General features: G+C 37.3%; 1 protein-coding gene across 1 annotated transcript in view; it reads right to left on the minus strand.

Annotated features, from left to right (window-relative positions):
• The window catches only part of DPP10 (dipeptidyl peptidase like 10), a 565,102-nt gene that overhangs the window by 140,152 nt on the left and 409,409 nt on the right, over window positions 1-15,541 (minus strand). The window contains exon 5 of the mRNA XM_075511483.1: window positions 10,104-10,178. Coding sequence (XP_075367598.1) covers window positions 10,104-10,178 — 75 coding nt within the window. The remainder of the gene's footprint in view (window positions 1-10,103; window positions 10,179-15,541) is intronic.

Here is a 15,541-nt window from a genome sequence, read left to right on the forward strand (position 1 = left end):
CCAAATTAAAGCTCTGTTCAGCTTTTCCAGCCTCTAACAGCTACTAATACAGTCTCCAATTAGGACTTCTAACAGTCCTTGCCCTGTTATTTATTCAGGCTGTCCTTGGGGTTTTTTATGTAAAAAAACAAACAAACAAACAAACAAACTTATTTTTCCATTCATCATTGCTGAGGAAGACTTATTCTCACAGATACTTGATAAACATGTCACTCGTACCTCATCTTCTAAAAAAATACATACATTACCATATAATTGTAAAACTAGCTTTCAATTGTACACTATTTCTGGTAACGTCATTAGTACATACAACAGATTATAGCAAGAGATAAGTGGAATTTTAAAACCCTATCTTTTAAACACAGTGCTTTTTTGTCTATGGGCTGTGATGGACAAACCTTTCACTTAAAATGGACATTTCTGGGACATTTCTGCATATTATCAATGCACAGAAGAGAAATAGGGAGGATGTGATAGGGTTGGCAGTTTCACAGCAGAAGCTAGAACTTATGCTGTATAAAATAAATTGTTCATAGACTGAGGGAACTGCTGACTTAAATAGTGTAATATTGCCTATTTATATAGCATTAGCACACAGGGATTCCAGTCCCCGTGGATTATTATGTGATGTAGGAATACAACCACATGAAAATCAGTTCTGTTAAGACTGAGTTTCTAAACTGCTGGATCTTGGAAACTCAGCTGGACACTACTTAAGTCTTCCTGAAATAACAGTATTTATACTTGATAAGAATGACAATATTATTGAAAATAAATACTTTTTCTGTCAATAAACATTTGGTTGAAAAGCTAAATACCCCAGAATCCATTTTTACTGAACAATAGCAAAGCATAATGCTCTTTTTTCAATACTGTCTTTGAACAACAAGTTGAAAAACATGAATTCTGATTTTTCAACTCTGGCAATTCTGAATGAGAAAAAAGAGCCATCTTCTACCTAAATTAGAATTATTTATTTATTTTGTTTACTTATAAAACTTGAGGTTGAACAGCAATCCTGTAAGTATAAATGGAACAAAGAGACCCAGTAAGTTATTTGGAAAGCAGCAACACCTTGTCTCATGTGGGTTCCTATGAAAAGTGGAGGGTGATCTATTTGTTTTTAACTGTTACACAAGGCTGAACCTGCATATATGAATCAACACATCAGTTGATGAAACCAAGCACTGTCTAGAAGAAATTAAAAAAAAATGTCTGAAAAATAGGTAAGTGGATGCATATGGACATGTGTGTGACATGAGAGCTTTCATACTAGCTTCAGAAAAACAGTGGAAGCATCCAAATAGTACCCTGGTTTCCCTACCTTTTCAGTTCAGAATTTTTTGAGAGAAAGAAATTGTGACAGTTCAACCCGTTCTGCAGGTGCTCACAGTAATGCCCTGGCAGAGAGCAGCCCTATCACCCATCACAAATATGCCAATAATGTAAATATAATAGCGCATATATAAAGACAAATAATGCAAAAGATATACATGGATTATCTGCATAACTCTGCTACTCCTAATAAGTAGCAAGCTAGTGAGCTGTCTGATGAATTGAATGCAAGTACTTACAGGACTGCATTCAACATGGATTAAATGAGGAAAGGCTGTTTGGAATCATAGAATCATAGGATCATTTAGGTTGGACAAGACCTTTAAGATCATCAAGCCCAGCTGTTAACCTAGCACTGCCAAGTCCACCACTACACCATGTCCCTAAGCACCACATCCACACATCTTTTAAATACCTCCAGGGATGGGGACTCAACCACTTCCCTGGGCAGCCCCTTCCAATGCTTGACAACCCTTTCCATGAAGAAATGGTTCCTAACATCCAATCTAAACCTCCCCGGGCGCAACTTGAGGCTATTTCCTCTCGTCCTATCACTTGTTACCTGGGAGAAGAGACCGACCCCCACCTCTCTACAACCTCCTTTCAGGTAGTTGTAGAGAGCAATAAGGTCTCCCCTCAGCCTCCTTTTCTCCAGGCTAAACAACCCCAGGTCCCTCAGCCGCTCCCCATCAGACTTGTGCTCCAGACCCTTCACCTGCTTCATTGCCCTTCTCTGGACACGCTCCAGCACCTCAATGTCCCTCTTGTAGTGAGGGGCCCAAAACTGAACACAGTATTCGAGGTGCGGCCTCACCAGTGCCGAGTACAAGGGGACCATCACTTCCCTAGTCCTGCTGGCCACACTATTCCTGATACAAGCCAGGATGCCATTGGCTTTCTTGGCCACCTGGGCACACTGCTGGCTCATATTCAGCTGGCTGTCAACCAACACCCCCAGGTCCTTTTCCGCCTGGCAGCTTTCCAGCCACTCTTCCCCAAGCCAGTAGCATTGCATGGGGTTGCTGTGGCCCAAGTGCAGGACCCGGCACTTGGCCTTGTTAAACCTCATACAATTGACCTCAGCCCATCGATCCAGCCTGTCCAGGTCCCTCTGCAGAGCCTTCCTACCCTCCAGCAGATCAACACTCCCGCACAACTTGGTGTTGTCTGCAAACTTACTGAGGGTGCACTCGATCCCCTCGTCCAGATCATTGATAAAGATACTAAACAAGACTGACCCCAAAACTGAGCCCTGCGGAACACCACTTGTGACCAGCTGCCAACTGGATTTAACTCCATTCACCACAACTCTTTGGGCTTGGCCATCCAGCCAGCTTTTTTACCCAGCAAAGAGCATGCCCGTCCAAGCCATGAGCAGCCAGTTCAAAAAAAGGTTTTACTGAAGTCAAAGGCTTTACTAAAGCCTAGGTAGATAACACCCACAGCCTTTCCCTCATCCACTAAGCAGGTCACCTTGTCATAGAAGGAGATCAAGTTAGTCAAGCAGGACCTGCCTTTCATAAACCCATGCTGACTGGGCCTCATCACCTGGTTGTCCTGTACATGCCATGTGTTGGTACTTGAGATGATCTCCTCCATAACCTTCCCCTGCACCAAGGTCAGGCTGACAGACCTGTAGTTCCCCAGATCCTCCTTCCGGCCCTTCTTGTAGATGGGCATCACATTTGCTGACTTCCAGTCAACTGGGACCTCACTGGTTAGCCAGGACTGCTGATAAAGGATTGAAAGTGGCTTGGGGAGCACTTCTGCCAGCTCCCTCAGTACCCTCACATGGGGCCCATCTGGCCCCATAGACTTGTGTGTGTCTACGTGGTGCAGCAGGTCACTAACCATTTCCCCTTGGATTATGGGGGCTTCAGTCTGCTCCCCATCCCTGTCTTCCAGCTCAGGGGACTGGGTACCCAGAGAACAACTGGTCTTACTGTTAAAGACTGAGGCAAAGAAGGCATCGAGTACCTCAGCCTTTTCTTTGTCACTATGTTTGCCCCCATGCCCAACAAAAGATGGAGATTCTCCTTAGCCCTCCTTTTGTTGCTAATGTATTTATAGAAACATTTTTTATTGTCTTTTACAGCAGTAGCCAAATTAAGTTCTAGTTGGGCTTTGGCTCTTCTAATTTCCTCCCTGCACAGCCTCATGACATCTTTGTAGTCCTCCTGAGCTGCGGGCCCCTTCTTCCAAAGATCATGAACTCTCCTTTTTTTCCCCTGAGTTCCAGCCAAAGCTCTCTGTTCAGCCAGACCCGTCTGTTTATCAGACAAATACTAAACAAGACATCAATGACCATGATTCTCAGCAAAAACCACACCAATTCTATTTTCCCCATCTTCTATTTATTGGGACTGGTGGTTATTATGTTTTGCCACATAATTTAGACGGAACCCTGGGTAGAAATGGGACACTATGTACTCGTATGAATACTCACTCCTACGGGATAACTCATGATAGCACATAGCGTCACCAAATTCATTTTGCCAGATTTTACTACAAAGCACATCATCTCCTCAGGCAAAGACCTGGTCTTTTTATATCTTTAAAATGCTTTGCGTACCTGTGGAGCCATATAAAATAAAGTCAAATATATGTAATAGATGAGTAGTATGCCAAGATCACCTACAGCCTAGCTATTATGTTAACGAATTCTAATCTATCCAGCTAAAACTGCAACTCAAAGTAAAACAACAGCCTTTAAAAGGGGAAAATTTGAGCAGCCCACTTCCATGAATTGCTCAATATCTGACCTTCTAAACACCTAATCTTGTCATATCTAAGAGAGGAATAAAATATAAACCAAAATATTTGCAAGAAATAACTTCAAATTTTGGGGGTGGATCTCACTTAAAATTCCTTTCTTATTTTTTTCTCACTGCCCTAAAGCTGATAAAAATTTGATTTTTCATGTTCTTGACAAGAGATAAAGATGAATGGGAAAGTCATGTCTGGATCAGAGTTTTATTTATGATCTCGTAAGTTCAGGAGTATGCACATGCATGATTTGCTTCTGGACTCATCTCAAAATGAACAAGTGAAAGACGAAAGACCATCCCGAGGACCTAAGAAAACGCACATGAAAAACAGGTTTATCTAAAGAAGCATGCATTTCTGGAGGAAAAAGTGGATAGTATGAATTTTATATCAGATCTTTACTTCATCGACAGCGCTACATAAAATATTGTTGTCCAGATCACTGCTGGTTTAAGAAGTCTTTTGTTATTCTTTTGTATGGAATAATCTTGTTGAGAAAATATTGTTTCCATGTGTTAGGAGACAGATTTAATTTCATCTTTGTTGCGTATGTTTCCAACCATTAGCTGGTGCTCCAGATAATGCTCTTCAAAGTTGGATTTTCATAAGCACTGTATAAACTATCTTGTTGAAAACACCTGCGCACATTAACACCAAGCAGTGTCTTGATTAAAAATAAGACATAATTCAAGGTAATTTCTTTATCCTTTAATTTTTGCAGAAAAGAATCCAATAATTAATTTCACTGACCAAGAAGATTACTGACAATTGAACACTTAGTTTCCACCTAATTAGTAGAAAGATAATCTCCTAATGCAGAACAGATAATCATAATTTAAGACTTCATTCCATTTTTCCCCTCATGGATTCTTCTAATCTGCAAACTCCTGAAGATCTTTTCAGTGCACTTGAGTAAGCCAGTATCAGAGGCAATCTCTAAAACCTTGATGAGCGTGTCACTTGTTGCCATTCGCGCTCCATTTGCTGCAGACTGTGGTCAGTACTCCCTATCGTTATCCTCTAAAAATAGATACTATAGCAGCAAAGTGATGAGAGGCATCAGCACAAAGCAGATAAGTAACTTCTTTTTCTTTGGGTTTCTTTGCTTCAGACACTGTGTTGGACTCTCGTCTTTACTTCAATACATTGAAATAAAAATATTCAGAAACACTTTTGAAATATTTTTCATTCCTACCGAATGAGTGATGTTTGTATCTAAAACTATTTTTCTCCTACCTTTCTGAAGAGGATTGGATTATTCTTCATCCTGATGTTACCATAAGAATTATTAAAAGCTATTTTCATGGTGCTTTAAGCTAAATACATTGTTTTATTAAAATTCTCTAGCTAAAAAAGATTACAGTTTGAAGCTCTAATTCAGGAGAACATTTCCTTTTTTTAGAGTGTATAAATGCTTCTGCTTCTAAACTGGAGCTGAACTTTAATCTGTTTTTTAAGCACATTTCTGTACCAATAGCTAGAAAAACTCACACATAATTCATCTTGCATTGAAAGCAGAAGGTGATGCATTAGTAGTAGTAAAAAAATAATGAAGTAGGAAAAATTCCTGAAAGTTGGTATTCAAAAGGGATTTGAAAGCAGGGAGAAGAGAAGAAAAGGACAGTTTGTAAGAAATAAAACAAAATCACAAGGAAGTGATTATTAAACCAAGTGAGGAAAAAAGGGGACAAAGAAAAAGAGGAACTGATCTCATTTACTTCTTCATTTGCTCTTCTGTGGCATATTATATTCTAGCAAGAACATGCCTATGATGTCTGAGCAAAAAACCCACTAATATCCAGAATGAAGCTTATTTTCATTTCACGTGGGCTCTAAGGACAACTCACAAAGTATAACCTTCTGTTGAGGGACACCGAAGTTCCCCAATGGTAAAAGAATTTCTTAGGACCTCAGTGCTCACTGCACTGCAATTGCAAATTTACTGCCCCATTCTTTACCATTAATGCAAGAACAGAGTGTCTGATTTCCATTTTCTAATCAAAACTATGTATCAGGTTTTGGTAGTTGTGCATAACACCACCAGCAGACTGAGAAAAATTTTAAATGTGATTTTAACACAGTCCTTATTAAAAGCAATAGTGAAATAACCTTTCCTCTGGAAATCTCAACTGGCTTAGATGCTCTGCCTCTCAGAGCATCACATTCTTTGCTCATACCTTGACAATCTTCAAAGGAAAATCAAAATCAAAAAGATACAGCACTGCAAAACTGTCCTCTCTCTGCATACAATATGTACAATGGTTTCCCTGCTGCTGTGTTCACATTGTCCTAGAAGAATCAGGATGGCAGGACATTCAGCAAGAATGTATGTGTTCATTTCTCAAATCAGTTCCTACTTACTGATCTGTTGCCTTGCAAAACGAGACTTTTTCAGTGATGCCGACCAAATTACGGTGAGTGACAGAAAGAAAGTCTGAACTACACACAGTCGATCCATGCAAGTTTGGGCAAAGTCAAAAAACTTGGAGAATTGATGAAAGCATTTCAGAAGTGTGGAGAACTATGGAGTTCTGCAGCAAAGAACGCACAGAAAGTAACTCTAAAATTGCCATAGCCTTCTGTTAAAAAAGAAAAAGCCACACAGCCACAGTGCTTATGCCAGTAATACTGGCTTACGTTCTGTGACCTGCTATGATATAGATGGAGGGAATTTGATGTCCTGAAATCAATTTACAACACTTTGAATTCCTTAGCAAAGGAATTTTTTTCCATATGAAGTTTATAGAGCTACACCAAAACAGCTGCTATGCCACATGAAATGGTTTTGTTCCTTCTATTAAGCATGATTTAAATGATTCATTCAATTATTACTTTTGTATTCAAAGATGGCTTATTTTCATGCAGATTTATGTCCCGTTATGCATAGAGGACATTCTTAATTGTGCTGAAACAACTGCAAATTTAATTAAAGTTTGCCATTCCAAGCATAAAATAGATTAAAGAAAATGCTGACAACAGTAAAATAAATATTCGACTATTTAATTTAACTCAACATTTATTTTTAATCCAAACATCAAAATAACCTTGTTTCTAATTACAATTTCATGACAAAATGTCTTGAAGAAACATTTGTCTCTATTTTTCTCCAATCTGTTCAGCTGAAACACACTAGCTTATTTATAAAACTGTTGATTAATAAATCTGTTCCAGCTGTATTACTGTATGTTACAAAGAACACAGATTAATGTATGTAAACAACCATTACAATTTTAAAAACCCAAAGCCTTGACAGCCCACAAAAGCAGAAATCCCATCAAATACATTACAGTGCAATTATACACCTAAATCTTAACAAAGAAGGAAAATTAAGGGGCAAACATAGGTAGTAACGTCCAGGGGTCTGTGGCAATTTACAGCAGATGGTGAGATCACCTAAATGCTTACAACGAGTTATTTGCAGTTCCTTGTACTGAGTATTATTAAAGATTCAAGCATGTGTTGTAACACATGACAATAAGCAAATCCTCAGTTTTATTAAAAGTTACACTCAAATGAGATATGAAGAAAGAATCTGGCCTGATTCTACTGAAACTAATTTGAAAAACTCCAATTAAGTTATGCTGTTTAATATTAATTTTAATTTTATAGGTAATAAATTTTATAACTTATAGTTACCTTACTCCTTCCCCTGGATGTTAGACCGGTGGATTTCCTCTCATCCAGACCCAATAAGTCTGGCTCTGACTGAGAGGAAAAAAAAAAAAAAAAAAAGAGAGAAGAGAAGGCCCAAGAAGAATGAACACTAACTTAACCCTTCATGTTATTAGGAAGCATTAGTTATGCAGAAATAAACAGGCTTTCCAAGGCATTGCATACCTTTTCCCCAACAGATTTTGAGAAAGCAGAAGTGCCTCACCAGCCTAACAAATATCCCAAGAATCAGAAAATTTGGATGAAAAAAGGCTTTTTACCACATATTCACAATAACATTTTTTTTGTAACTTCTGAAAGAACTGGCTTACACTGTTGTTGGTGATCTTCCCTTCCATCCTAAGGAACAGATTCCTCTCAAGAGGTAACAGACTTCAGTGGCATTATTATTATTTATATCAACTGAGGATCTGGCTGACAACATCCAGCTATTAACAAATTTTAGCACCATCACCGCTACTTCTAGAGGACGCAACAATCGCAGTATGTTTCTGGTTTGAAAGCCATGAGCCCAGCTGGAGCACTCAAGAGTAAGCATCACAAGCCTCATCCAAAGCCATCCAGGACTACCACCACAAACTGCTTGCCAAACTCTGTTCATTTCTCATTTTAATTACTTCTTGTCAATATACTTGAGCAAAGGAAATGGCTAGATGCAAAATGTAAATGCTGCAAACCTCATCCCTCTAAGTAACTACCAGCAACTGGACTGTGAAAGGAAGGAAAAGTTTCTTTTTGCAACAAAACCAAGAATGAAATATGGAAAGAGTTCTCCTGCAAAGTGATATATTCAGTATGCATTGAGAGCAATTTGCATGTCAATGGACCATCTTTACTGTGGGGCAGGGATTCATCCCTGATGTTACTACATTTAGATGTAATAAAGTGTGATAGATATTTTCACGTTTTCCTGTATTTTTATATCAGCTATATGTGCAACTACTAAGAAAATCCCAAACAAACCAACCCATCCAAAATGAAAATTTCAATACATCAAATGAGGAAATTAAGTCAGTATAAGGGATTATTAAACTCTTTCACACAAAAACAAGCAATCAAGAAGGGAAACAGCAAGGAGCAAATATTTTTCAGACGGGAATAAAACTGGAACCCTCTACAACAAAAACACTGAACTGAACAACAGCAGCACTTTCCTGGTTTACTGGTCAACACATATTGTAAAAAGAGCTTGATCCAGAATCCACTAGAATCAGTAGAAGAAAACCTATTTGGATCTAGTCCCAAGTAAATGAATCATTTTACATCAACACCTTTCGAATATTTCAGATCAGCTTTCAGCACTTTTTCCAGTTTGCGAATATAATTATTAAAGCTGCAGGTATACAGATCGATACAGCAATGTTACCAGAAGGCCGGAAAGGTTTTTATACTGACCTGGAAATGAACATTTTATTGTTCCAAGAATTTCAATCCACAACACACAGCTATTGTATTACCAGTTACCAACACAAAACAATAAGCAAACTACTATACTGTAGTATAGTGTAATAAACAATAGTAATCTTTTCTCATTTCTGAACATTGACTTCTGATATTAAGGTCACAGGTATTAACAGGTATTTGTAAATTTTACTGTTCCATAATAACAAAAAAACACCCCAAAACAAACAAACAAACAAAAAAACCCCCAAACCCAAAACAACCAAAACTTGCTTGAATAACCACTGAGTCTATCAATCCAGAGCTATTCTGTAATAACACTTCATATTTTAATAGCACTTTTGATACACCAATATGCACAGAGGAAATTCATAAAAACATTTTCATTTTTGTTTGTGTTCAAACATTTATTTTAGAAAACTCTATATGCTGTTATTGATTTAAACTCTTCCTGACAACATAATAGCCTTCAAAATCTCTAAATATTATGAGAAACAAAGAATACATTGCATTATGTAGTCCAAGAGACTTTCAGACTATCAGGTTTCAGACTACTGAAGCCAACAATAAAAATTCCATGACATGAATCAGCCTACATTTTTTTTTTTTAGTATAGTTCATAAATGACATGTACAGCTGTTTAAAACAGGAAGGACTATCAAAAGATAGGCTTTCACATAATCAGCTAGTCACAAAACAGTTTAAGGGTTACAAAACCTCTACTACATAAACCGGCATGACATTTCACAGGAGCCGTGGCAACACACTTAAATACCTACTTCACCATCATTTCATCAGAAGGTTTTGGGAAGAGAAATCAAGTACATGAATCATATTATATTATGTGAAATCACAGATGAAATATACAAAAGAACAAGGGTTTCAGAATTTTAATTTAGAGGCTCTTTGATTATGAATAGTTGGCTTACCTGTTTAACATCATATGCAAGAAGAACAAATCTTAAGTCTGGTGAAACTGAGTATCTTGATGCTTTGAATGTTACCTAAAATGAAGCAACAATAAAAGTGAGTTTGCAATAAGAAGGATCATTTTTTCCAAATTTTCTTACAGTTAATTTAAGAACTTCCCACTCATAAGACAGGTCTGGTTTAGAACACCTATGTAATCTTCACAAAAGAAGTACTCATGTAATTCTTAGTCTAATTTGCTGGTATCAGTACAATAGCAACAGATGAATCTGGCTTCGACACTAAATACCAATTAAGAAGTTGATGAGTTTTTTATCATGATTGCAAGCACTAAGCTCAAGGATAACAACTATAACCAATTCATTTACAGAGGATGAAAGAAGACACTTTGGTTAGTGTGTACTTCAGGAATGATTATAAGGGAGATTCACCACTAGGTTAGGCTTAAAGATAACATACAAGAAAAAGAATAGGTGTGTGCTATGTCTCTCTTGTTTTTCTTTTAATGCCACATACATAAACATTTTGCAAGACAACTTGCACTACAGAAAAACTCTTTCTTGTACGAAAGAAAATGCTTAGTGGAGAGCAAAGTGAAACATAAGGAAGCATTATAAAACTAATATTGCTTTATATCTATCCAAGACTACATGACACCCAATTGAATTCAGGGCTGTAATTTAATCAAGGGGTAATGTTGATGTCAGAAAGCATTTAATGCATCTAATGTATGAGGAAGATAAGAATGTGCTTTAAAGGGCACTGAAGGAAATAATTTTAAATCAATCTCAAGACATCTATTTGCAGAATGAAAGGAAAAGGGAGAATAAGTGAAAAATGCAGATAAGGACAGAAAAAAGTAGGATAGAAAAAATAACAGAACCACAAAGGTACAAGATGAAAGAAAATAAATGAATAGATAGGCAGAACAAGATCTATCCACTATTCAAAGGAAGGCTTTCCCTTTACTTCTTAAGCATCCTGTTCTGTTTAGCCTAATCCCACTGCTAAACTAATGAATTCAACAGGGGTTTAAAGTATACAAACCAGAAGTCACAAACTAATACATTCAGAGTAGCTACAGAGTTATTAAAAAAAAAAAAAAAAAAAAAAAGGCAAAAGCTAATCTTCCAATAAACTGAGAAGATGCTATGTTTTGATATACAGATTAAACTCAAGTTCCTAGGTAATATAATTAGAATCAAGCTATCCAAAGAAATCAAAGGGAAAAAATTAGTTTTGAAGATAAACTGTGTCTTAGTTTGATGCAAGAGCATGACAGTATCAAAAGCTAGAAGATAAATCCGTAGTCTTGAGGAAAGAAGAGAAAAAAAAACCTGAAAGCATCCTTTTGTATCTACAAAGCATTCAGAACAGATTTCAACTGTGCTTAAACCAGCTTTTATGAGTTAACCATCTTTAAGCACAGACTATGTTAACGTTAACCTATGAATAACATTCCTTTTTCTTGGCACATCAACATCACTGAAAACATTTTTAATGTGAAATTTCTCTGCTTTCTAGCAGTTTATTAATTATTGCCCCGCTACCTCAGTCTTCAGCAAAATATATCCCAGGCAGCTTTCCTAATTCATTCTCAGGGAATGCGGTACTTACCATTTCACGCATCTAGTAAGAATCTTCAGCCACTGATTATGCCACCACAAAAGTAATGATGCACTTAATGCAAACACCTGATTAGCTTAGCTGCAAACTACTGGCAGTTCGAGGCAACACCAGCAAGAGGTACTCGCATATTCTATATCCCCGTATAGAATCTTGTGGATTTGGGATTTAAAATCATTTGAATCCTGCTGAAGATGACCTTGTTCATTCAGCTTGCACTCACCTGCAAAATTCTGTTTGCCTCCAGAAATGCCTTTGACACATGGTGTACATGACAATAAGCTATCATCTTTTGATTGCAGGTAATGGTTTTGGCAAAATAGTTTTCTTTTTGGCGGTATAATGGCATTATTCTTGTTAAAAGGTACATAAAGCTGTTTCATACTTTTTAATGTTTCACTTAAGAAACGAGAAAATAAAAATTAGACCAGCAGAAATCATGTGTTCATTGCCAAACCTGACAGCAATGCTGATTTCTTTAAATTACCATAAAAACATAATTAGCCTATTTTTTAAAGTTAGATTTACAATCAAGCCTTTAAGGAAATACATGTTTAATACTAATAGAATTTCAGAGAGATTTAAGTGACTTAAAAGTCACCTGAAGTGATTCAAATATCCTTAGAGGTCTGTTTTGGGGGTTTTTTTTGGTAAACACAAGCACAATTTTGGTGATAAATTCAGAAACTGTCTACTTGTATGCACAGAAGAAGCTCTTCTAGATTAACAACAAGAAAAAAAAAAATTACCTGACTCATTTCTCCTGCCTAACATGGCAAGTAAGCTCACGATCTGTGAGTTCACTAAAACAAAAGACAGATTTTGGGTTTTCCCCATAAATATGTCTAAGGTATTTCATCAACCAACAGATGCCTGACTCCATGACTGAGGAGATAAGATCAGCTGGTGATGGGCTTAAAAGAAAGTTTCAGCCGCTGCTGTAGGAGGTGAGACATATGCCACTCAAGGCCTTGGGAGATTGTCTGTTGGGGCATTCACTACAGGGATTAGATATATTTATTCATTAAAAAGAAGTTTGTGAAGACTCTGACCCCAAGGGTTTGTTCTCTTCTCAGGAGAACATATTTTTGAGTTTTAAAGAAAGTATTGGAAAAAAATCGTATTGGAAACATTGGGAATTAAAAAACCTCGGGTGTCTTGTTATCAAAAATCTGGAGGATTCTGCTATCATGTATGCATATCCGCAACTTTTCAAGCTTCTTGCTTTGTCAGGAGCTGTTGAGCCTTTGTTCAGGAAGACAGACCTAAATGCTGCCCCTTATGACTATGCCTCTATGGTTTAGCTGTGCTTGATCTCTAAGAAATGTAGCTCTGGACAAATAAGCTCTGAAACAGGGAGAAATATAGCTGGCTAATTAGGCACGGTCCCTGGATGCAGAAGCAGGGCTAGTTTCCCTCTGCATCACTGCACAGCATCAGCTCGTTAGGAGACGGGGATAATTCAACATGGTGTGCTCCATATCTACCCTTATCGCCTTTCCAAACCACAACAGAGGAAAGGCAGAAGAGAAGGAAAAAGGGAAGGTAATTTATTTCTGTCCCTAATATTTGTCAGTTCTACCTAGCCACATCAAGACTTAAAATCCCTACAAAAACCATCAGCTGTATGCAACTAGAAAACACTTTGACTAGATAAATTGCTGGAATCCCTAAATTAGTTACATTTCACACTGTTGCATAATTCTGAGCTAAAAAAAATTCTTTTAAACACCTGTATAATGTCTTCCCTTCTTAATTCACAAATCTGTCATCTGTTTTTCCTATATTGCTGAATTTGACATCATTTCACTTTTTCAGACATGAAAGAATGATCCTGTACCTGATCTTGGTTCCTCACCCAACCAAAACCCCCACTGACTCTATATTTAGGTCTAACCGTATTAAACATTGCATTTCTAGGTTTCTTTGAAATGCCTCATGTGATAAAGAGTTTTAATTCTTCTCCTGACAGTGATGCACGATGTGGCAATCCCATGGACAAGCACTGACTGCTAGTCTCACTGACACCATAGATTGCAAGGGTAAAAGCCAAATGGAGGCAAAAGGACACAGCGCATTTAAACAGTCTTTTGCCCTTCAGCTTTCCAGCTTCCTTTTCTCATCCACATTCCAAATATGTCTTGCTCAACATGGTTTTGCTTGGAAAGAAAAGATGAGAACAGCTTGAGAGAGTAAGAGTGAAAGCAAAAGAAAAAGCAATTCTACAACAAATAAATATAAGGGACAACCCCACCACACACACAACTGGCTTTTCTTCCACCTTTCCATATGGATGATTAAAATGGAAAACAAAATTCCGATGAACAATATATTCTCAAGTTTGATTTCCAATGTCAATATTTTGCATTGATGAAATTTTTTTTCATTTTGCATTTTATGTGTGTTTTGCCGTTAACAGAAATGCCTGTTATGATTGTGTTTAAGAGAAGTTTTAAGCTGGGTTTAGGTTCTGCATCCTCAGCAAAGGCCCCTCGGTACCAGCTCCCTTTTATTTCTTCTGTTTTCTTAAAGCCTGGTTCTGAGTTATTGAGGTACTGGCTACTCCTTTCATCTTTGCTCTATTCTTTCACCTACTATAAAATGTTGGGTTTACTATTTTTGTGGATTTTAACTACTATAACATGTAAATCAGTGCCTTATTCATAGTCTTTCAAAAATATGCTATAGATGAGACAGATGGAAGTTACCTATAATATAGTCTAGCCCAGAGCTGTAAGAATATATCCTTATCAACTGTCAAACACTTTATAGTAGTCTTTTTTTCATAGTTTCAGCTGGATAGTTTTAAGTGAAATAATATACCATAGTGAAAACCAATTAGAGAAAATTTTCACTTCTGTAGAGTTTACTTATTTGTTGTCATTTAGGTTTTTTCCTTTAGTTTTATCCCTCCTTCTGTTCAGTTTCTTGTACTTCTATTTTTCCCAGAAACTTACATCTTCCACAATCCTATTATTTACCCTTCTCCAGTTACTGATTAATGCTCACTTAACACACATTTAGGCTTTAAAATTTTTTGTTATGCATCCAGGATAAAATATTTGAAGACCTCTAGACTGTTACTTTAAAGCTTGGTGGCAATACTAATACTTAGGAAATTATACATCTCTCTGTATCACATACCTACATCTGTATCAGAATTTTAACTTAATGGTATAACTGAACATTGATGTATGGGAGTTCATTAGCATTCATAGGTATTCAGCTCAACTTATCAGACAGGCATTGACCAAATGGCAAAGCATAAGAGGAATCAGATGGGACAGAAATACACTAGCTGCAAAATGACACGGCATTTGGCATGTAGCAGTTTCCTCGGGTGGTACCAGCAATCAAGGGAACAATGGCATTTTCCTTCCATTACCACTACTGCGACTGAAAGGAGAAGACGGATCACAGGGAGGTTAGATGAGAGAGCAGCTGAGAGTGGAGCCTTGCAGAAGAGCAAGCCTCATAGCAGTAAAAACAGGAGACCTCTGAGAAGAGAGTCAGGTTGTAATTAGGAAAATTCACGATAATTAGAATGTTGAAAAACTTGGGTTTCCAAGGTTACATTTATTAATGCACTATTTCTTGTGTCACCCAAGCATTTAATCCAGATCCAAAAACACTGCAATGCTATGTGTTGTAACTGCTAACACTCATGTTTCCTATCCAGTGTAAAAGGTCGATGTGCCTTAAAACACAATCTAAGCTGATCTCTACCCTATGGACAATGGCCATCCTGGATGGGTGGTTCTCAAAAACACAAACCAAATTCCCCAAACCCACCTGAAACTCCTCATGTAGT

Source organism: Mycteria americana, chromosome 9 (genome assembly GCF_035582795.1).
Source record: "Mycteria americana isolate JAX WOST 10 ecotype Jacksonville Zoo and Gardens chromosome 9, USCA_MyAme_1.0, whole genome shotgun sequence".
Taxonomy (NCBI): domain Eukaryota; kingdom Metazoa; phylum Chordata; class Aves; order Ciconiiformes; family Ciconiidae; genus Mycteria; species Mycteria americana.